At 38.6% G+C, this 24,154-nt stretch overlaps 1 protein-coding gene across 3 annotated transcripts in view; it reads right to left on the bottom strand.

The window, feature by feature from the left end:
• The window catches only part of TMEM131 (transmembrane protein 131), a 244,452-nt gene that overhangs the window by 123,997 nt on the left and 96,301 nt on the right, over positions 1 to 24,154 (bottom strand). For all 3 annotated transcript variants that reach the window (XM_021701291.1, XM_021701290.2, XM_021701289.1), the window contains exons 3-4: positions 23,640 to 23,680; positions 3,945 to 4,013 (exon numbers count right to left, since the gene is read on the bottom strand). In XM_021701291.1, the coding sequence (XP_021556966.1) occupies positions 3,945 to 4,013; positions 23,640 to 23,680 (110 nt within the window). The remainder of the gene's footprint in view (positions 1 to 3,944; positions 4,014 to 23,639; positions 23,681 to 24,154) is intronic.

The raw sequence follows: 24,154 nt of genomic DNA on the forward strand, positions 1-24,154 counted from the left end.
TTGGCAATTGGTTACTTCCTGACCCACCAATAATTTACCTTCTGCAGTGCAAACGCACAACTTCACTTCCTTTGTACCAGAATTTCTACTTTCAACTTTCATAAGAAGAAATGTAGCTCTAAAATGGCAAAGCAAATTCTTCCAGTCACATTGCCTGTGATCTTCTAGGGTCAAAGTTCTAAATTTAGGAACCTCTCTGTTTACATCCACGTGGTGGCTCTGTGGTCTACCGACTTGAGTGGGCTGAACTACAGTCCCCAGAACTCCCTCATACATTTCTGCTTAGGGTGGGTTATGTGGGATGCTCTCTCCTGAGAGCTGGAACATGGAAGGGAGGCAGCCGCCGTTTTGTGGCATACAGTACTTCTCCCAGTTATTCACTCAAACACCAACGTAGGTGCTGCTGGGAAGGGATTCTGCAGATGTAATTCAAGTCCCTAATCAGTTGACTTTAAATTAATTAAAAGAGAGATTAGGTAGGCTTGTCTTAAATAGTTGGAAGCCCTTTCAAAGAGAACTTAGCCCTTCCTGAGCTAAGAGGCTCCAAACAACAGATGGATCTGCAACTGCTTTGCTTCCTCAGGCTCTTCCCTGAGAGCCTGCCTGCGGACATCAAGCTTCAGCACTTACTCATGATCTTCCCTTCCTGACTGCCTGCCCCTGTACACTTTGGGCTTGCTTAACCAGCTCTCACAACTGTATAAGCCAATACACAAAACTCCACACACATATACATATATATATACATACACTGACTCACTCACACACATACAGAATCTGACTGATTGAACCCTAATACACATGTGCTCACATTTGCCTCCAACTCCTACTTCTACCTTTGTGAGATAAAACCAGCTCCATTCAGTGCTCTCAGACTGGACGCAGAAAAGTTTAAAATGGGAGAATCATTTTCTTTTTCTTTTGTTTCCACTATTTTGGAGCACCTTGTAAATTTGCTGGCTTACGGAATAGTTCAGTATACCTACTATATACCTTTCCTGTGCTGTAACTAAGAGCTCATGCTATGCTTCAAATAATTTTCTTCACTGTATTACCTAGCCCAGCTTGCACTGGAGTTCACATGTCCATCTGCACACCTTCAATAAACTTCCAGTTTCTCTCATGATATTTCAGTTCCTATCAGTTCTCTTTGTTCATGACACCAAATTATTCTCTAGCCTAAATATTAACTGAAAACCTTTAAATTTTGCGTATCCTTTCATCCCACAACTCCATTCTTAGGACTCTCTCCTGAGGATAAAGTCATGCTGTGTTTAAATCATTAGTTTCGGCACTGATTATTAACAACAAAAAGTTTAAACAATATAAAACAAGAAATGAATTGAACAAATATATCCATACAATTTGATGTTCTTTAATACCATAAAAGAAAGTAACAGATAATTGAACGGAATAAAGAAAAAATGCACAATGTATTATGTTTAGAAAGCAGGTTATACAACAGTTTATGTTCAGAAAATAGTCATGTTTTTTGTGACTCAATAAAAAAATACAGATGCATAGAAGAAGGACTTGAAGGATAAAAGCTCAATGTTAATGTTTCTGCGTGTCTGGACTACTGGTAATTTCTTACTTTCTTCTTTCTCCTGGTAAGTATTTTCTAAGTTTACCACAGTGGACATGCACTGCTAGTGTAATAAGCAGAATCCCAGTAAGTTCTGTAGTGGTGACTTAATAACCTATGGCCTAGAATAGGAATTCTTCACTACCTCTCAAGAATTCAGTATGGACTTTGAGAGGGATGTCTAGAAAACCCCTTAACCTGTGTGCACAATGCTGTCTGTATGTGCAGCGCTGTGTGCCTTTGTGTGCATTTGGAGAGGTGAAGAGTTTCACAGCTTTCATCTAGTCCTCAAGAGATCCATGATCAAAAAAAGGTTAAAACCACCAGTCCAGAATCTTGCATGACCTTACCTCAATTTCTCCTATTTCCAGGGTGGGGCATTATTTAAAGAGTCCAGGGAGAGATCATTTGGAACAGAAATTCCCAATCAGTTCAGGTATTTTGTACAGCTGAAAATGTCTTTATCTCAAGTGATATATATATAAAATGTGTACAACTCTCTCAAAAATCAAATTATGAAGTAAAAAACAGCTGGGTAGAACTTTTGACAAGATCTCCCTAGAATGGTTGCTGCTAAGCTTTCCAAGTAAGAATACTCTGTGTTTGAGACTAATGATTTTGGTGTTGTATGCCAACCTCCTCTCCTAGCCCTCATGCAGCACCAGAAATACAGCTTATGCCCTAGTCTCAGAACAGAGTTTGTTAGTCTCTGTTGGGCCCCTCTAGGGTGAGCGAACATATTCTAAGAGAATTTTACTGTAGACAGAAAACTCACTAATAGTTAGAAAATAATGAACTTTTATGGAGATCAAAATATGTGCCATGTTTCATTAAATATCTTGTATTTGAGAGGAGGAGACTGTGGGTTACACATTATTGTGACTGGCTTAAGGCCTCTACTTTATGTTCCTTGCAATCTTGACATTATATACCTAAACTGTTTTTTGGGTTTTTTTTAAGATTTTATTTATTTACTTGTCAGAGAGAGAGAGTGTGCACAGGCAGGGGGAGCGGCAGAGGGAGAGGGAGAAGCAGGCTCCCCGCTGAGCAGGGAGCTCGATGTGGGGCTCAAACCCAATACCCTGGGATCACGACCTGAGCCGAAGGCAGACGCTTAACCAACTGAGCCACCCAGGCGCCCCCCTAAACCGTTTTTGTAAGACAGAAATGATAGTGATATGTTTCCCATTTAAATATTATGATCTTTAAATCTAACACCCAGAAGCACTTTTACTTACATAATGACTATTCCAAAATACTGATTCCATCTAGAAGTGCACAAAGAACCATACAAACTTCTCTCTGCACTGCTACCCCTAAAATCCATGATCTCTGTAGGAATATAGTCTTAAAAGATGGAAGTCGCTATCAGATATCTTGCTTTTTATGCTAGCTACTCTACCATGGTTCTGTACAAATATAATTAATGTATTTGATTATTCCAGGTTTGAGATTGTAAATAAATTATTTAAACTTCATGTGTTTACTAGTAAAAAATGGTTAATTACAACTGTGACATTAAAGAAAATTATAATTTTCACTTACTGAATCAAATAGATCTATATACAGTTTCTCCACCACTTCCCTTTTAAATTCTTTTTTTTTCCTGCTAGTTTACCAGAGTGGCATTGCTCTAGCAGTTACGTGCTCTAGCACTAAGAGTTTTTCTTTATCTACTTGCTGAATTAGATTGGAACCAAATACAGGTGAAGACTTGTCTTTTCCTCAGTGTATCTGAGATGTGCAAAACCTGAGGCTCAGAGGTAGAAGCGAAGCCAGAAATATGGTTTGAAGAAGCAATTCTGTGGTTGAACCACGTCTTTCTGCAGGATTTTCTTTTGTTTGCTCTTTTGGGTTAGTGATAATACTACTTATTTGGTGTCGAATAGAAGTTTGTACTTTAAAAGCACATGCAAACAAATAAATAATACATCTTTCTATATCCACATGGAAAATTTTAAATAGAAGTGGAAATGAATTACTAATCAGAAAAGTAACCTAAAAGTTTCATGCTGCTTCTGAAGATAGGATCCTTTGAACCAGGGACTTTATTAGGTGGGTATTTTTCAAACTTCAAAAGTTAGTATTATATGTTAGACTCATAATAGATACTTGCTTCCCATTTTCTTTCTTTTTTTGTTTTGTTTTAAAGATTTTATTTATTTATTTGCCAGAGAGAGCGAGCGCACACAAGGAGGGGGATTTCCCATTTCAAACTGCATTCAACAACATTGTTTTCCTGTACTTGAAAATGTAACTTTCTCAGAGAGATAACACAGGTAAAAAGCAAGACAAATAAATGCATAAAATACACATTATACTTTAATGGGAAACTATGGTCTGAATATTTTAAACTTACTGTTCATGGAAATCCAGCATTGGTGGCTCAAATCGTATAGGTCTGCAATTACCCCGGTACAGAGATATACTGTAAGTAAAAAGAAAAGAGTATAAGAAACAATTCTTTAAAAAATATATACCCCAAAACTGAAGTCAGACACTTGAGTTTTGTCACAACAAAGTATCTTTAAGTGTAGTCTAATCTTCTATTGGGAATGTGCATTACTTTTCTTAACAGAGGAAATCAATAAATGTGTGTTTTTAAAAATGAAAAAAAAAAAAAGGAGCGTATTTTTCCTATTCAAAGGTATATGAAAACAGAAAATGCTCAGGTAGACTCAATGTTGAAATTAATTTGTTGAAATAGTTGATAACAATATATCTTTATATGCTCACTTAGATTTTCTTTTTTTGATACATGCACAATGAACAATAAATAGTCAACACAACTACACATACTTGGCAGACAATACAGTATACAAACAAAAACCACAATCACATTTTAACTAGAGTGGCAAAGGAACTAACAAAAATGAATTTTGTGGGATAGAAACTTTTAAGAACTGAAGTATCTTTTTCATCTGAGAGTTTAGAACACACTGATCTCTTTGAGTATTATTTCTCACTATCCCACTTGATACTAGAACTTCTCACTAAAACCAATTTCTGAACAGCAAGCCTAGTCCTCGCCATGACCTAACAATGATGCGACACAGAAATACCCTGAGGGGGATGGGGGGTGTCCACATGCCTCAGGTCATCTGTTTAAGTACTGAGAAAGTCAGAAATTCAGTAAGCCACTGAAGTTTCTAACTAGTAGATAATATTTTAAGAAATGATGTTAGAGCAAAACCATTCTGTAAAACTTTACTTCCATCAACATAATTCAGAAGAACACAGCTTCAAATGATATAGTAATTTAATTCAGGAAATACAGGATATACATTAGAAACAGGCAAGGACATTCAGAATATGTAGGAAATTTAGCTTTAACTCGGTTCTTTAAATAGCTTAGACTATGTATTTATTAAAGATTTTTAAAATTTATTTATTTGACAGAGACAGCGAGAGAGGGAACACAAGCAGGGGGAGTGGAAGAGGGAGAAGCAGGCTTCCACAGAGCAGGGAGCCTGATGCGGGGCTCGATCCCAGGTCCCTGGGACCATGACCTGAGCCGAAGGCAGATGCTTAACGACTGAGCCACCCAGGTGCCCCTAGCTTAGACTACTTAAAGATAAAATAGTCTGAGTAGTAGAATCGAAGCATAAAAGTAATAGGATCTTAAGATGTTTTTAGCTTGATAATCCCTCTACATATGCTGAACAGAAAAAAGGAAAAACACAAACAAGGAGGAAAACAGCAAATGTAAGATTCTACTTAATAAAGCATAAATCTAAAGACACTGGGACAAAGGTGGCACCGTTCTCCCAAGACAGGAGCCACTCAGCAAGAGGTACAGAATCTACTCCCTCTTGATTTCTGCTCTTAGGCATGATATAACAAGGACACTCTCTGGCACCTTTAAAATAAGAGATGCTGATTTGATTAGCTCATTAGTTTCAAGGGTGTGAAACCCAAACAATAAAATCTTAATCCAATCAAGGGGATAAAGGGTAATGCATGAAGTAAATGTGTATAAGTCATTAATTCATATGCATAAACACTGAACCGACTGCATTAGATTAAGATACAGTTTTTTTTTTTTTTTCCTGTCACAGAACTTAGAATCTATTCCTCAAATTGCACATGGAAATGTCTGAAGTGGCCAGGCAAGGTAAGAAAAAAATAAAACAAAACCATATACATGGTGTTGATTCAACACAAATATAACGAATGCAAGGGGGCTGTCTAGTGGCCGGGGGTATGGAAACAAAGCAAAGAGCCTGCTCTGAAGGCACTAACATCCCAATAGGGGAGACAGAAGTAGAACACAGTAGGTAATAAGGGATAAATAAGGACAAACCAAACACAGTAGGAACAGAGAAGGTCTCTCTGAGGAGGGTCGTTCGAGCTGAGACCTGAATGGTGGAGATCTGGGGCGAGAAAGGAGATCTACTTGGCATGTTGAGGAGCAAGAGGGCTGAAGTGGCCAGAGTGACGGGAGGGAGGGGGAAGGAAGGGGCTGAGATCAGAGAAGTACAAAGGCCAAGTCTCCTTGCAGGAATCTGGATTTTATTCTAAGTGTAACAAAATGCCTCTATAGTGTCTTCCACAAGGGAGTAACATGATCTGACACATCTGAAAAGGTTAATTCTGGATGCTGTGTCAAGAACAGATTGTAGGAGCCCCAAAGTAGAAGTAGGAAGTCCTGCAGTAGTCCAGACAAGAGGGGATGGTAGCAATGGTCTAGGGGGATTACAAGGCAGGGTGGTGAGAAGTGGCTCTTTTCTGAATATATGTGGAAGCTAAAGGCAACAGGTCATGCTGATGGATTGATTTTGGAATGTGAGAGAAAGGAGAGAAACCAAGGATGACTTAATTCTAAAATTTTGGCCTGAGAAACTGGATACAGAGTTATGACATGGGAAAAGTGGGTTAGAGATGAGGAAGGATAGATGGGTTAGATGTTCAAGTGTATTTATTGTTTTAAACATTTAAATTTGAGATGTCTTATCTAGATGCGATGTCAAGTAGGCAGCTGGATATACCTGGGTATTGCTTTCTATTAAAAAGTTACTGATTTTTGTGTACTGATCTTCTACCCCAAGTCACTTTGACAAGTTAATTCTTTTTTTTTTAAAGATTTATTTATTTGAGAGAGAGAGAATGAGAGAGAGAGAGAGCGTGCACACAAGAGGGGGGACAGTCAGAGGGAGAAGCAGACTCCCTGCTGAGCAGGGACCCCCCAATGCAGGAGTCGATCCCGGGACTCCAGGATCATGACCTGAGCCGAAGGCAGTCGCTTAACCAACTGAGCCACCCAGGTGTCCCTGGCAAGTTAATTCTAACAGTTTTTCTCTAGATACCTTTAGATTTTTCCGGCACTATATGTGCTGCCAAAGTAATCAATACTTTGGGTTACCTCTGTAGATAAATTCATCTGCAAGTAACAACAATTGTATTTCTTCTTTTTAAATCCTTAGACCTTGTTTTCATTTTTTATGCCTTGTTTGGGCTAAGACCTCCCAAAAAATGCTCCACAGAAGCAGCGTCCAGCAGTGTCCCACAATTGTTCTTTACAGATTTCTTACAAACTATGAGAGAAGGACCAATGCATAAAAGATGATTCCCTCATAAATAAATGTGTATTTTCAAAACAATAGCAGATTTATGTCTAAGGAACAGTTTAGTATTTCAGTGGGTACAACACCAGTTGTCATAGGTATAAACTTATTTAAAAAACAAAACAACAAAAATCCAATAACAGCTATCATGTATCCACAGCTAAGATGTTTGCTACTATGCTTATTTTAAAAGGGGATGGCATTGTTTAGCACTTTAATAACAGAAACAAAGTTTGTAAATCTTTAATGTTGAAAAAGAAACTGGGGCAGAAGTAATGTGAAAAATGGTACTCTGCCAATTTCAAAGAAACAGAATCTGAGACATTATAATAGTATATTGAATGATTTTATGCTTTCCAGTGATTGTATTTGTTTGAAAGTCTCAAATATTTGTATTCTTATTATTTACTTGGGGATACGGAGATGCAAAAAGACTATTCCCTGACTTCAAGCAAGGGAACGACTGGAAAGATACAAGAACTCTTGTGGGCCATGGTCTATGGTGCTTGGTGGACTGTCAGGTTAAAGTTCAGCAGGTAGCTCCCCAATAAAGCAAATAAAGGCTTCATGGAGGTTTGGGAATTTTTTTAAACTAGGAAATTTTAAATGTTTTCCTAAAGGCAATTACTACCGAAGCAAAAGGTACTCTTTGGCCCAGTATTTCTCAAAGGATGCTTTGTGGTCTACCTACACCTTAATCAGCTATAGAAACGCTTGTAGAAAAGCAGATTCCAGGGCCCTACCGCCATAATGCGATTCCTTACATCTAGTCTGAAGCCCAGAAACCAGTGTTTCACATATTCGAGAACTACTTTTGCCATCTTGATCCACAATAAGCACTGCAAGCAGAAATAAGAGGGGACAAAAGTACCTTAACAAATAAAACTTTCAGGGGCGCCTGGGTGGCTCAGTTGGTTAAGCGACTGCCTTCGGCTCAGGTCATGATCCTGGAGTCCCGGGATCGAGTCCCGCATCGGGCTCCCTGCTCAACAGGGGGTCTGCTTCTCCCTCTGCCCTCTTCCCTCTCGTGCTCTCTGTCTCTCATTCTCTCTCTCTCAAATAAATAAATAAAATCTTTAAAAAAAAAAACAACTTTCAAAGTCATCAATAATTTAAAATAGTTTCAAATATGATTTTTATTAGACAGCCAAAAATAACAGTGACTTAAGAGAAATTATATAGATTATACATATTAGCTTAAATTTGCATTTCTCTAAGGACTAATAATGTTGAACATCATTTATTTATAGTCCAACTAGATATCTTCTTTTGTAAAGTGTCTATTCAAAGTTTTTATATTGGGATGTTTGTCTTACTGAGTTATAAGGGTTCTTTACAGATTCTAGATACATGTCCTTTATCAAATATATGTACTGTGAATATCTTCTCCCTGTCCCTCCTTTTCCTATTACAAATGGTGTCTTTTGGGGAGTGATGTCATTGAGATGGTGATATAGGTTGTTGCTAATTTCAGTCCCCTTCACAAGAAGATCAATTAGCAACTATCCATGGACAAGAAGCTGTTGTGAAAATTCCAGAACACAGGGGTGAGGGTGAAGAACCCTCCTGGACCACACAGACTGAAAAGGACAGTGCATTAGAAAGGTAAGAGGAGTGGCTACACTCTGATCACATCACCTCTCCAAGGCAGGCACAGAGCCACAGTAAAAGGGTCTCCTGGGCCTACAGTGTCTCCAGAGGGAAAGAGACCAAAGTGGATACCCAGCTCCCTCAGTGTAATGGGTTGCTTCCCAGAAGGCCCACTTGGGTCTTGTCACAAGAAAGGGGACTTGACCACTGGAGATCATATTGGGATCCGGGGGAGGACAGGATATACAGCAACCAGCACTTGGCAGACCACCCTCCTCCTTGCAACACCACCCAAGTGGAGATCTTAGCCAGTGGCTGTGCCCATCTGCAAAGTTAAGCTAGTGGCCCTGTCTGGCCAGGGATCTTAGTGGACAATGCCACATGATTTGGGTCCCCACCCAATGAGCCGTACCAGCCACAAGCCTGTTCTACAGCCTCACCAGGGCTGGGAAGCAAATTAAAAGACCTGCCTAGGACTGAATATAACCTCCAGCCCCACCCAACCAGAACAACTGGGAAGCTGCATAGCTCAACCTGTAGCCCTGCTTAAAATGACACTTGAGCAGAGAACTCAGCCAGTGGCTCAGCTCACCTGCAGAGCTGAGCTGGTGGTCCTGTCTGGCCAGGGAGCTTGGTGGGCAGCTTTGTTAGATTCAGGTCCCCAGCCATCAAGTCATAATGGTTATGGAGCCTGTTTTATGGCCCCATCTGGGCAGGGAAGAAAATTGATAGTCTTGCCTAACTGCTGAGTATAGCACCCAGTCCTGCCCAACTAAGAAGAGTAAGCAGAAAATCCAGGCACTGTGGAGGCCATGTTCCAGTTGTGCATGGACAGGGAACCAAGTCAATAGTCCTATCCAACTGTTCCCAGCCAGTGGCAACCCTGCTGACATCGGAGGTCCATTAACATCCTTGGCCAAACAGAGACCTGGATAGTAAGCCCCACTTGCCCATGGACACGATCAGCTGATTCATCAAGAACCCCAAGTTAAGTTGACTAAAGAACTGTCTCTGCAAGGACACACAGACAATTAAACAAAATTTTAAAAAATGCATGAATGAAATGAAAAGTTCAACAAAGAAAGAGGACTCCTATTAAATGAGTTATATTTAATATATAAAAACAACCAGTTGTTTTGTAAAACAACAATCAAACAGAAATCCTAGATATGAAGAATACACAATGACTGGACTGAAGAATTCAATACAGAGCTTCAACAACAGATCTGACCAATCAAAAGAAAGAATCAATGAACTGAAAGGTCATTTGAAATTATCCAACAAGAGGAGCAAAAAGAAAACAGAAGGAGAAAAAGAAAGCATGCTGGATTTATGGAATAACTTTAAGAGAAACAATATACAGTTGATCCTTAAACAACATGGGTTTGAACTGCATGGGTCCACTTATATGTGGATTTTTTACAGATGTATTTTCTCTTCCTTAAGATTTTCTGAATAATATTTTTTCTAGCTTACTTTATTGTAAGAATACAGCACATAATACACAAAACATACAACATATATGTTAATTAACTGTTCATGTTATCAGTAAGGCTTCCGGTCAACATTAGGCTATCACTAGTTAAGTTTTTAGAAAGTCAAAATTATATGTGGATTTTCAAGTGCACAGGGGGTTGGTGCCCCTAACCTCCACATGGTTCAAGGGTCAATTATAGTTTTCAGTGTATGGATTTCAAAGTTTTTTTCATAAATTTATCTTCAAGTATGTAACATCTTTTGAGGCTACTGTAAATGGCATTTTTCTGTAACATTTTACTTTTGCACTTTTTTTTTTTTTAAGATTTTTATTTATTTGAGAGAGAGCGAGCATGAGAGTGGAGTGAGGGGTAGAGGGAGAAGCAGACTCCCCACTGAGCAGGGAGCCCGATGTGGGTCTCAATCCCGGGACTCCAGATCATGACCTGAGCTGAAGGCAGACACTTAACCAACTAAGCCACCCAGGTGCCCTACTTCTGCACCTGTAATACAAAAATAGAATTTCTGATATTGACCATATACTTTTCAATCTTACTAAATTCACTTATTCTCATAGCTTTTGGGTATTTCTTTAGGATATTCTATAATTTGTAGACAAACACCTTTCTCTTCTTCCTTCCCAAACGATGCCTCTTATTTCTATTTTTTGTACTGACTTAACGTACTGACCAGTACATCTAGTACAATACTGAGTAGAAGTGATGAAAGTGGACATCCCTGTCTTGCTCAATAGAAAGAAAGCATTCAATCTTTTACCATAAGTATCATGCTGGCTTTTTTTTTTTTTTTTTTCCCATAGATGCTCTTTATCAGACTGAGGAAATTCTTTCTATTTCTAGTCTGCTGAGTGTTTTAAATCATGAATAGATGTTGAATTCTGTCACATGCTTTCATTTCAATTTCTCAAATTGTTAATGATTTCTAATTCTGCTATGTCAAAGAACATAATCTGTGATTGCTGGGTGCAGTGTTTAATAAATATCTACAAAGAAAAATATCTACAAGGTTAAGTTCGTTGACAGTGTTGTTCAAGTCTTTTATACCCTTACTGATTTTCTGTTTGTCAGTTATTGACAGATAAGTGTTGAAATCTCCAACTATAACTGTGAATTTATAGTTGTGAATTTGTTTATTTTTTCTTCATGCATTTGGGAGCTCTGATACTAGGCTTATAGAGACTTAGGACTGTTGCATCTTCATAATGAATTCTCTCTTTTATAATGATAAAGTGTCTCTCTTTACCTCTGATAATATTCCCTGTCCTAAAGTCTAATTGGTCTGATAGTGTTATTCCCCACCCCATCTTTTTACTTTTAACTTACTTGAATTTTTATACTCAAAGTGCATTTCTTCAAAATCAAATCTCCCTGACCAACAGGGAGAAAACATTGGCAATTCAGGACTACTACCTCTAATAAGAAAGGGTTTAAAATGGAAGAAATAAAGATCAAAGGTCCTATGGAAAAATATGTAGAATAAACACAAACAGACAATATTAAAGGATAAATATAAACATGGCATAAAATATGCAGAAAGATATACAACCTCACTTATAACTAGAGAAAGACAAACTAAAACTATGATGACAGAATTTCTGATCTATTAGATTGACAAAAATTAAAAAGTATAACAATCTGTAGGAACATAGTGACTCTAATTCACTGATGAGGGGTATGCAAATTGGCGCAGCTCTTGAAAGAGAATTTGGCAACACTAACAAAACTACATATGCATTTACCTTTTGACTCACCACTCCCATGTCTAGGAATTTACCCTAACCATGTACTTTCAACAATAAACAATACAAATTACATATGCACTTATCTTTTGACTCAGAAATCCTATTTGTAGGAATCTGTTCTGCAGGTAACTTTCAAAAATATGAAAATACATATATACAAGGCTATTCTTTGAAGCACTGCTTGCAACTGCAAAATACTAGAAACAAATTGCTCATATATAATCCACATCCACATAATATGGTATGTTGCAGTCCATAAAAATAATGAGAAAGGTCTCTACAGGACATATTTTTAAGTAGATCAAATGAATAAAAAAGCCTATACTATGCTTCCTTTTGCAGAAGAGAGGTATAAAAAAACCACGTGTTTGACACTTTTGTATAGTTTTGACTTTTTGAATTCTACTGTTTCATATATTTAAAATGAGTGAGTCTTTAAAATAGAGGTAAAAAAAAATCTCAAATGGGAAAAAAAAAACAAAACCAGAAACCAAAGAGCCAAACTTTCTTTGGAATGAACATAACCACAATGCAGATGAGGGTGGAGGAAGGATGGGGTGGAGGAAGGATGGCGTGGAGAAGGATGCAGAGAAAGGTGAAGAACACAACACAGTGTAAATTTTGAGTAAAATATTTTGAACATATACATTCAAACTGAACAAAATAATAAATTCTAAACACTGTACTTCCAACTAGTAGGTTTGTTTTTCATGGTGGTATGAGTTAACCAATCTTAAACAAATTTATTTGTATTCTAGTATTGAGCAATCAAGTCTATATTCTGTGGATAACTAGAGCCAGATTTCTCATTGCTGGAGAATATACAGAAACAAAAAGGGGAAGGGCAGAACACCACTGTGGTGCTATATTAAAACTGGAGTTATCAGTAACAACTCATGGTTTTTAATATACATAGATACAGAAATGTATGCACAAACATTTCTTCCTAACTCTAACAAGGTCTAGAGACAATGACACCTCATTTGCAACGATTCCCCAGCAGCAATGAGTACACACAGCATACAGATCTTAGCTTGTAAATATCCTCCACTAAAATGAAGCACAAGTCTCTGAAGAAGTGGGATGTTCCAGGGCTGTGGCAGGAATATTATGAAATAAGCCTGGAACATCTTGATGTTTCAGAAAGTAAGGAAGTGTTCAATGAATGGGGACATGTGAAAATCATACAGAATAGCCCCAAACATATGGTCAATTGATTTATAATGACAGTGCTAAGGTAATTCAATTGGAAAAAGATAGTTTTTGCAACAAATGGTGGTGAAATATCTATACAGATAAAAATGAACTTTGACCTTTACCTTACAGCTTCCTTGCATTAGAATGTCAACAACAAACAAAAAACAGAAAAAAAGATAGAATTAAAAAAAAAATCACCAAAGCAGTAATTTCCAGGCAGACTCACCAGTGGATGCTGTAACTAGTGAGTCTGATGCCAAAGAGCATATTTACATGGTTTCAAGGTACTCCTTTGCAAGGTATTTATGAATTACAAAGGAAAAGTGGAATAAATAGACACCTTGTGCCTCCTGATAATCAGATGAACTGAGCAGGACACAAATTTAAGTGATACTCCTGCCAAAAATGCATAATCTAAAATGAACAATGAGAAAACCCAAACTAGGATGTTGGCCTCTCCTTTTAAAATAAATGGCCTCGGGGCGCCTGGGTGGCTCAGTCGTTAAGCGGCTGCCTTCGGCTCAGGTCATGATCCCAGGGTCCTGGGATCGAGCCCCACATCGGGCTCCCTGCTTCGGCGGGAAGCCTGCTTCTCCCTCTCCCACTCCTCCTGCTTGTGTTCCCTCTCTCGCTGTCTCTCTGTCAGATAAATAAATAAAATCTTTAAAAAAAAAAAAAATGGCCTCTACTTAAAAAAAAAAAAGTCAAGACCATAAAAAAGACAAATCAGGGGCACCTGGGTGGCTCAGTCGTTAAGCGTCTGCCTTCGGCTCAGGTCATGATCCCAGGGTCCTGGGATCGAGCCCCACATCAGGCTCTTTGCTCAACGGGAAGCCTGCTTCTCCCTCTCCCACTCCCCCTGCTTGTGTTCCCTCTCTCGCTGTGTCTCTCTCTGTCAAATAAATAAAATCTTTAAAAAAAAAAAAAAAAAGACAAATCAATTGTTCCACATTAAAGTTGAGACTAAACAGGCCTGAAAATTAAATATGACTGATACCAGCTTGAGGCTTGGACCAAAATTTCTTTTCTTTTTTAAAATAAAAATTGTCCCTAGGGGTGCGTGGGTAGCTCAGTCGGTTAAGCGGCTGCCTTCGGTTCAGATCATGATCCCAGCGTCCTGGGACTGAGCCCCACATCGGGCTCCCCGCTCAGTGGAGAGCCTGCTTCTCCCTCTCCCTCTGCTGCTACCCCTGCTTGTGTGCGCTTTTTTTCTGTCAAATAAATAAAATCTTTAAAAAATAAAAATAAAAAAATAAAAATTGTCCCAATAACGGGACAATTGACAATTAAAATAAAGTTTATAGATTAAATGATACTATGCGTGTCAGTGTTAATTTACTGATTTTGATATGTATTCTCTGCTTTTATAAAATTATGTCCCTCTTTATGAGAAATATACACGGAAGTTTTTAGGAGTAAATGAGCAACTATAACTGATTCTCAAAAAATTCAGAAAAATAATTACATATACATTATATGTATATATAGGAGGACAGATAGGACAAGGGAGGGAAGAAAAAGGAAGGAGAGAAGAGGTAGAGAGGAAGATAATAAATGATAAAGTAAATGCAAAATGGTAAATAAGGATGGAACATAGGTCAAGGGTATATGGGAATTCTTTGTACTATTTTTGCAGTTTTTCTCTAAACTAAAATTATTATAAAACAAAAGGTAAAAAAAGTAAATGTAATTTGAAAACTGAAGTATATTTCTTATAGACGGCATATGCTTGGATCTTTCTTTTCTAATACAACTGTTTCGAAACTGTTCACATTTATTCTAAGTTTTGATATAGTTGATTTCAGTCTACCATCTTGCTATTTGTTTTCTATTTTTTCCATCTGCTTTTTATTCCTTTTGTCTTCTTTATCTGCCTTCCTTCAGATCAAGTACTCTTTTAGTATTTCACTTTATATCCATGACTGCTTTATCTGTTAGATCTCTTTGGGTTTTTCTTTTTAAATGATTTTAATATATCTTCCAGTATTTGTTTCATCTTATCACAGCCTAACTCAAAATAATATTATACCACTTTACATATATGTAAGAACTTTACAACTCAGTTTTCCCTCCTCTTGTCCTTTGTGCTATCATCATACATGTAATGTATACAAGTTACCAATTCCATAAAACATTGTAATTATTTTTGTTTTTAAAAGTCAATTATCTCAAAAAAATTTAATGAGAAAACGTCTTTTATATTTATCCACATATTTTCACCTTTTTGGTGATCTTCATTCTTGTGTCTAGAGCTGTGTTTTCATCTGTAATGGTTATATCTTCAGAATTTAAAGGAACTGCCTTAGCATTTTTTTTTTTTTTAAAGATTTTATTTATTTATTTGACAGAGAGAGACAGCGAGAGAGGGAACACAAGCAGGGGGAGTGGGAGAGGGAGAAACAGGCTTTCCGCCGAGCAGGGAGCCCGATGCGGGGCTCGATCCCAGGACCCTGGGATCATGACCTGAGCCAAAGGCAGACGCTTAACGACTGAGCCACCCAGGTGCCCCCTGCCTTAGCATTTCTTATAGTGACACACGTTCTTAGCTTTTGTCTGGAAGTGTATTTGTGGAGGATATTTCTGCTGGATATAATAACCTGGGTTGACAGTTTATTCTTTTGATATTTTAAAGATGCCATTTTGCTGATTTTGGGTTTGCACTGTCTTTGATGAAGAGCCAGCAGTCATTTTTAGCTTTTGTATCCCTACATGTAATTTATTTCTTCCTGGCTGCTTTTCAATTTGTCACTGGTTTTCAGCAACTGGAATATTATGTGAGTTGGTGTGGTTTTCTTCGTGTTATTTGTGCACTGGGTTTACTGAAGTTCTTCAACAACCCTCCCCCGCCCCCCATTCCTGGAACTTAATTACACCTGTGTTAAATTGCTTGCCATTGTACCATAGGTCACCAAGGGTTTGTTTATTCTTTTTCCATTTTTTTTCTTCCTGTGCTTCAGTTTGGGTTACTTCCATCACTATGTCTTCAAATTCACTTTTTCTTTTGTAATGTCTATGTTGTTATTAATCCTACTCAGTGAAATTTTCACTTCAGAAACTGTATTTTTCAGCTCCAGAGCTTCCATTTTGTTTTTTTATAATGTCCATTTTTCCTTCATTATATTCATGTTTTCCTGTAAATCACTGAATATGTATAATGGATTTACTAAATTCCCTGTGTGCTACTTCCATCATCTGTCATTTCTAGACATTTCTATTTTTTTTCTTGGTTATGGGTCCATTTATTGGTTCTCTACATGTTCAATAATCTTTAATAAAAAGATTATTTCTATTACATTATTACTATTTTAAGTTACTTTCATTTCCATATGAATTTCAGAATTAGCTAGATTGTAGGCAATTTCTACCAAAAAAAAGACTGTGGGGATTTTGATTTGGATTGCATTTAAATATATAGATCAATTTGGATTGCACTGAAATATATAGATCAATTTGGAGAGAACCTTGATTCTTCTTATCCATGAAGACAGTATTCTCTCTCCACTTATTTGGGTTTTCTTTACTTACTCTTGGTAATGTTTGGAGATTTCAGTGTACAGGTCTTGCACATCTTTAGTTAGACTTATCCCTAGGTTCACTGACTGCCAAATCTACCCAGAGTAGGCTTTCCCTAGGAAGCTGGGGCATATGAGGCCTGTCACTCAGCCACTGAGCACACTGAAAAAGCTCTCTAAGACACAGAGCTGTGTAGGAAAAGGGGACTGTTCTTTTCACCAGCTGCCCATTCTGATGCCCATACTTGGAAAGGGTGGCAGGAGGGGAGACAAACATCACCTGATGGCCATCAGCCACTCAAAATAAGCCTATACAGCATGGAGCCTATGGAAAATGAGATCTGTCAATGTTCTCTTCTCTGTCTGCCACATCCAACTGGAATAGCTGTCCAATCCCAGTGAGCTGGGGGAGATGGGAACATCCACTTGTCTGCCAAGCCCACCAAAATAGTTTTTATTATGCAAGGCAGAACTATGGGGGTGATGGGTATAGTCTCTAGCTTTAAATGCTATGACCTTCCACACTGTTCTTACCATGTATACATTTTGTTGAATAAATATTTCTCAATTCATTTTAAGTCCTTTGAACAATCTCCAAATACTCTGTCTTTGCTAATTTTAATCATCCTAACAAATGCTTCTTATGGGGAGAAGTCCCCAAGCTCCTCACATCATCATTTCAGAAATCTCAATTCTGTCACACTTGTATTTAAGGTGAGAATAATGTGATGCTTTAAAAAAATAAGTGAAACAAACTGGCCTACTCAAAGGAGCTTACCAACATCTGCTTCTGTGGTTTAATGCAAAGTTAATCCTATCTTTACTTATGCTCACTTCTGGTAAGTTGACTTCCTATCATTAACTTGATACAGTCTTCAAGATCTTTGCAAAGTACTTTTTTTTTTTTTTTTTTTGCATATTTGTCACTTCATGTGCAGTTACAATCTCCAGAGCTAGAAAAGAAATCAAAGTACAAACTAAAACGAAATCTTAAAAAACAGCTTAAGGACATTTCCTTTAGCTTTTTCACAAAATTTAAAACAGGTAATTATTGAAACTGTAAATATTAGCAGATTTTATCTTCCATTAAGATATTACCAAGTTTTGGATCTAACTACAATCTTCTAGATGCTTATGGCTACTAAAGGCAACCAAAATAGTTGTACTTAATAATAAGCAAATTATACAGTCAATTAAAGAATCCCAATACCATCTTAATTTGAAAAGTAATTCCCAGCCCAATATTTTTGGCCTATTTCCCAGAGATACCAGGAAACTTAAAATTAGAAGTATCTGGTTCTTCTTATGAACATTAAGCGTATACACACACAGATACACACATATATCCTTCTCACCTAGCTGTATACACTTTTTCAGCTCTTATAACAATAACAGTAGCATTTTGTTCCCAACCCAAGAGCTCTGCACTAGCTGTTCCTCTGTCTGAAATGCTCTTCCCTAAGACTTTTACCAGCTAAGCTTAAAAACCATTTCAGAGAAACCTTCCTTAACATCCAGTCTAAAGAAGCAATGGAGTCCTGTCTATTTCAGACTACTCTCTAGCTGAGTATATTTATTTAGTGGCTTACTGTCTGTTTTCCCCATTCGAACAGATGTTCCACACCAGGGCAGGAGTCTTAGACTATCTTGTCCATCCAGCACAGTAGCAGTTTTAAAATATGTGCACAGATTCTCTGATACTCCTCTCTTCAAGAGATGGAGCTTAATTCCCATAGCCTTGGGGGTGACTTTTTATGAATGGAATATGGCAGAAGTGATGGTGTGTGACTCTAAGACTCCATTACAAAAGACACTGTGGCTTCCTCCTTAGTTTCTCTTGCATCACCTGCTCTGGGGTCACCAGCTGTCGTGATGGGGCAACACTCGGAGCAGCCCTATGGACGGTTCGACACGGTGAAGGACTAGGGCCTCTTGCCAACAGCCAGCAAAACTAAGGCTTTTTGCCAAGAGTTATATGAGTGAGCCATCCTGAAGAGGATCTAGCAGGCCCAGGCCTTCAGATGTGGGTTTATACCTGAACTGCCATCTCAGGAGGGATCCTGGGCCACAACTACTTCACTGAGGTGCTCCCAAATTCCTCACTCCCAGAAACAGGAAGATGATACATGCTTGCTGTTTGAAGCTGCTAGGTTTGGGGGTAGTTTATTACATGACCAGAGATAACAAATACAATTACTAAGTCACCAGTTCTTACAACAAAGCCCGGCCCACATGAGGATCCCAACAAATGTTTGCTGAATGACTAAGCAAATAAATTATCAAACACCCACAACTTATATTCATGTAACATTTTAAAGTTTGCAAACTAGAGCTGCCCAAATAAATCTTTTCATTTGATCCTCACCACAACCTTATATAAATGCATAACCTTATATCATATATATCAGGCAGAGAAATAATCTTCCCCAGTTTGCAAATGAAAGTCATACTCAGAGCAGTTAAGTAGTTGCTTTCAAGGCCCCACAGACGGTAAACAGAGAACTCAACTCAGGACTTTTGATTCCTAATCTTCCGCACAGGGCTCCACAATCTTAGGAAAAGTCAACCATAAAAGATGACCTCATCTCACAAAATATTAAATCGGTACTGGTTATTTATTATAATATAATAATATAAAAACGCTGATGGAACACTATATGCACATCCCCCACCATTCTACCATAGAGCCAACACATGATTTTTAAACAAAATGTTATCATGTAATTGCTAACCATATTAAAACAAATAAGAAGGGGTGAGCCAGAACAGAGGAGAGGAATAGAAAAAAAGAGTATCCTGGAAAATTGTGTTTTCCCTGGTTTTACTTCCCACAATTCTGAGGTCAGGAAAGCAGCAGTTCACTCCCCTGCAGAGTGTCCTGAAAGCCCTTGGAGCCAAGCCTGTCCCAAAACTAATGCAGATGATAAGGGTAGGTGGTGAGGGGGAAGAGGGAGGAAAAGGCAGGAGAGAAAGAAATGGTAGCCAGAGGCTAGTATCTACCATTATACTACCATATAATCCACTAGCTACAGAATCATTCTATTAGCTGAACTTTTCATGATACAAATTTCCCGGGGCAGGTTAAGTTTCACTTACAGAGTGAGAGTTTTGACCCAAGAGATCATGTTCAGGAATTTTAAGAAAGGATGGGGCTGAATCTACTGGCTTACTAATAAAGCCAGGAGGCAGGCAGCATGTGATTATACAACTTGGGAGCACAAACAGTGAGAAATTGATGCAGAAACGACTAGAGAAGTTCAAAAGACAAAGCGTCCCTCCCAGCAATCTAATGCTCAGTGGACACTGGCCACGCCCCAAGGAGAGAGACTGGTAGAGGCAGCAATCTCCAGAGGTGGAGACCAGGCTCTGGAGTCAGAAGCCAGCCTTCACCTCAGCTATGACTTGGGCCTTTTGGGTCGTTTTGATGATGCGAGTGAAGCGCATGCCTGTGTCTTACGTACCTTGATCCTTACAACCCTTTATAACATCCTTTTCAAGTGTGCTGCTTTCTTCCACAAAGTAGGTTGTGTTTTATCACTTTAACACCTCACTTTTACAACCTCATTAGAAGGGATGTCTTCATTGCCCTTCAAGACGCCTGAAGGCAGGGGCTATGCACCCAGTCCCAGCACTGAGCAGATACTTTCAGAAACTTCATGGAATGCTGGCTAAAAAAGAAAATCCAGGGAATACAGAAGAACTGCATACTTGCTATGCAAATAGTCAGAGTGAACACAACACAGGACTGGTAATCAGAAGATGATGAATTCTAGCTGAAACTTTGCCACTTTAACCATGAGCATATTCCTTGGTTCCAAGGGTCTCAGCTTCCTTGTGTGTCAAACACGGGGCTCAATAAGACCACCTATCAGGGTCTTCTGTACTTAGAATCCTCTGTAATCATGTAACTTTGATCTTAGTCAAATTTTGAAGCCCGTTTAAACTCAAATGCTGACGTTTTTATAGAACAGCTTGTTTTTAAACTAAAAAAAATTATAATTTCTGTTGTTCTACAACTACACATTTGATTTACAACTTCTGTTGTTACACAACTGCACACTTATATTTTCATTTACATTTTATTTTACATATGCATTTTCATTAAAGTTATTCTTAACTCAAATGAGAGCTCCGGCAGTGTTTACTTTGTGCACATATTAAAAAAACCCAGCTAAATGTGTGCAAGCTAGGTTCTGATCATGTGCTTGGTAAGTATGGAGGCTGTATCTGCTTTTTCCATGTCACACATGTTTTAAAAAGACCTATTAAGGGTGATTCACAAATATAGTCCTTTGGGTTTTTTTAGTTGATATGAGGCTCAAAATCTAAATTTAGACCTGTATATTGTTATGGAATGAACTGTATCCCCCCAAAATCACATGTTGATGCCCTAACCCCCAATGTGATAGGCTTTGAGAGGTAATTTGGTTTAGAGAAGGTCATAAGAATGAGGCCTTCATGATAGTGTTAGTGCCTTTAAAAGAAATGACACCAAAGAGCTTGCTTCCATTCTCCCTCTTTGCCATCTGAGGATAAAAGGGAGACAGTAGCCATCTGTAAGCCAAGGACAGAGCCTTCATTGGGGAACCAATCTGCCGGCACCTTGATCTTGGACTTCCCGGCCTCCAAAACTGTGAAAAATAAATGTTGTTTAAGGCACTCAGTGTATGTGGTATTTTGTGACAGCAGCCTGAGCTAAAACATATGTTTAGTACGTAATCCAGTCTCATAGCCATAGGGTATGGATACCAATTTGAACCCAGTAGTTTACTGAATTCATGATCTTGGTCAAATTAAAAAAAAAAGCAAAAAAAAAAGCAAAGTGTGATGGCTTTATTTATTTTTTTATTTTTATTTTTTTAAAGATTTTATTTATTCATTTGAGAGACAATGAGATAGAGAGAGGGCATGAGAGGGGGGAGGGTCAGAGGGAGAAGCAGACTCCCTGCCGAGCAGGGAGCCCGATGCGGGACTCGATCCCGGGACTCCAGGATCATGACCTGAGCCGAAGGCAGTCGCCCAACCAACTGAGCCTCCCAGGCGCCCCCTGTGTGATGGCTTTAAAACATATCTGCCACACTTTGCCATAGGTAGGTAGGGGTCATTCCCCTCACCCTATTCCCCATCCCCACATCTTCCCCACTCCCCCATGCCTTGAATCAAGACCAACCTAAGTGACTGGTTGAACAGCAGCAGCTGACAGAGGTAACGCTACATAACTTCAGAGGGAAGGTCAAAAAAAGTGATACAGCTTCTACTGGTTCTCTTTGGGATGTTCACTCTTGAAATCCAGCTATCACACTGTGAGGCAGCCCAAACAAGCCTTTGTGAAAAGACCACACAGAAGGGCCCACATGTAGGCATTCTAGGTGACAGCCCAGCTGAAGTTCCGGGTAACAAGCGCATCAGCATGCGAGTGAACACGCCCCCAGCTCTGGAGTCTCCCCAGCTGAGGTCCCGATCATCAGGGAGCAGAGACAAGCTGTCTCTGCTGTGCTCTGTCTAAACTCCAGGCTTACAGAGTCTGACGGCATAATAATATGATTGCTTTATGCCAGTAAGCTGGGGTAGTTTGTTAGGCAGATGTGGATCACAGATAAGTGGGACATGAGATCAGAATATAATTATGTATTGATATAAATTCTTCATTATACTAGGAAAATAACTTAAAGCCAAATCTTGATCATGGATGAATAACATCATCTTCATAAATGTAGCCAATATAATTTCATAGCTGATTTCCTAACTGCTGGAATAAAGCAACAAGGAAGAAGCATAAGGTAACAGGTGTGCTTTTCTTCCCACTAGCTTAGCTCTAGAGCAGTCAGAGTTCTAGCGTTCTCAGATGGTCTAGCCAAGGTGGCATCAGGCTAGACGTGTAGTGTTCTGGAAATAATCCACCCCAGTGCAAAAAATATTTGGGAAGGGGTAGAGGGATGGAAGAGTGGCATTATGCTTTATAATACAAGAGCAGAGAAGTCTACATCTTACTGTTGGCAGAGGGTGTGTCTTTTGGGGAGGGTTCATGGGTAAAGCAGGTCTCAACAGAGCATATAAAATTAGGCAGACAGAAAAATGGGGAAGTAGGGCCATGTTACTGCAGATCCAAAAGAGTGAAAAGAGCAAAACCAGTGAATACTGAAGGAATTTCATTATTGTATTTATGAATTAAGTTTTAAGTTCTTTTTTAAGACATTAAGTTTTAATTGTCTTCATCTGAATATGCGCTACTTCTCTCTCAAAATAAAGTTCTTTGCTTGATGCAATCTGCGTTTCAATAGCCTGAGGACATTCAAAGATATCTAATTCATAGCTCTCATTCTCCTTTAAATACCAGCTGCAGACCCTCACTGGGTAGGAAAGGTTATCAGGATAGTAACTTTCTTTTATATTGTCTACCTTTATATGTGAGAAGCTACCAAAAGACCAAAGAATTTGGATGTGAGGAAGACATCTTCAAATTCACATGCTTGTACATATTTTCATAATACCTGAGGGTAAAACAACTCCCTTGTTTGTTATCACAGAGAAGCTGTGTTCAAAAGGGGTCTCTTTCAGTCACAAGACTGGGTTTCACTGCTCTGAATTCCTCCCCCAGGGGCCTGCAGGCAGACACCTTGTAGTAACTGAGGGCAGGAACAGTTAGTCCATAAAAGGCAGCAATAACCACGAGAAGTTACTGGGGAGTTACAAAGCTGATCCTCCCCGGACATGATGGGGAGAAAGGCTACACAATACATCACATGCAAATTCAGATCCAACCTGGTTTTCCATACTTGAAATACATGATATAATGTGATTTATAACTTGCTTTTCCCTCTTCACCAAAAAAGTTGGTTCAAGGGAAGGACAGCATTGCTGGAATCCCCCAAAAGGAACTGAAATTATGTTAGTATCTTATTAAATACATAAAATTTTATATGCTATAAAAAATATACATATTCCTTCCTTACCTTTTCTGTTGATACGAACTGAGTCCAAGTGTTGTCTCAGTCTGTGAAAGGAAGAAAACAATGAAAATACTGAAAACAAACCTTTCTACTAGAGACATACAGAACATCCAAAATATACTGCAGTTTCAACTTCGATCTTATACTCACTTAGATTTTCAGGTTAAACCCAATCCTTAAATCATAGGAAATGTTTTGTCACATTATGTAATTCAAATGAGAGAATAATTTGGGATTAAATTTTAAACACACATGAAAAGAATACAAAGGAATGTGATTGATTTTTAAAAGGTTGTCAAACCAATACATCCTGTGAGAAGAGTCCTCTTTACAATCACTTTGTGAGGCTACTTGTGCCTCTCACTGCTCACTGCTTACCAACTGTGTGGCAGGTGCTGGTGTATAACGGTGCCTGTCACCAGGGAACTCAAGGTTATGGGGGCAGAGCAAGAGGGAGACAGCCTTTTAAAACTAAAGAAATACAGGGGCACCTGGGTGGCTCAGTCGGTTAAGCATCT

This window comes from Neomonachus schauinslandi, chromosome 10 (genome assembly GCF_002201575.2).
Source record: "Neomonachus schauinslandi chromosome 10, ASM220157v2, whole genome shotgun sequence".
NCBI classification, from domain to species: Eukaryota; Metazoa; Chordata; class Mammalia; order Carnivora; family Phocidae; genus Neomonachus; species Neomonachus schauinslandi.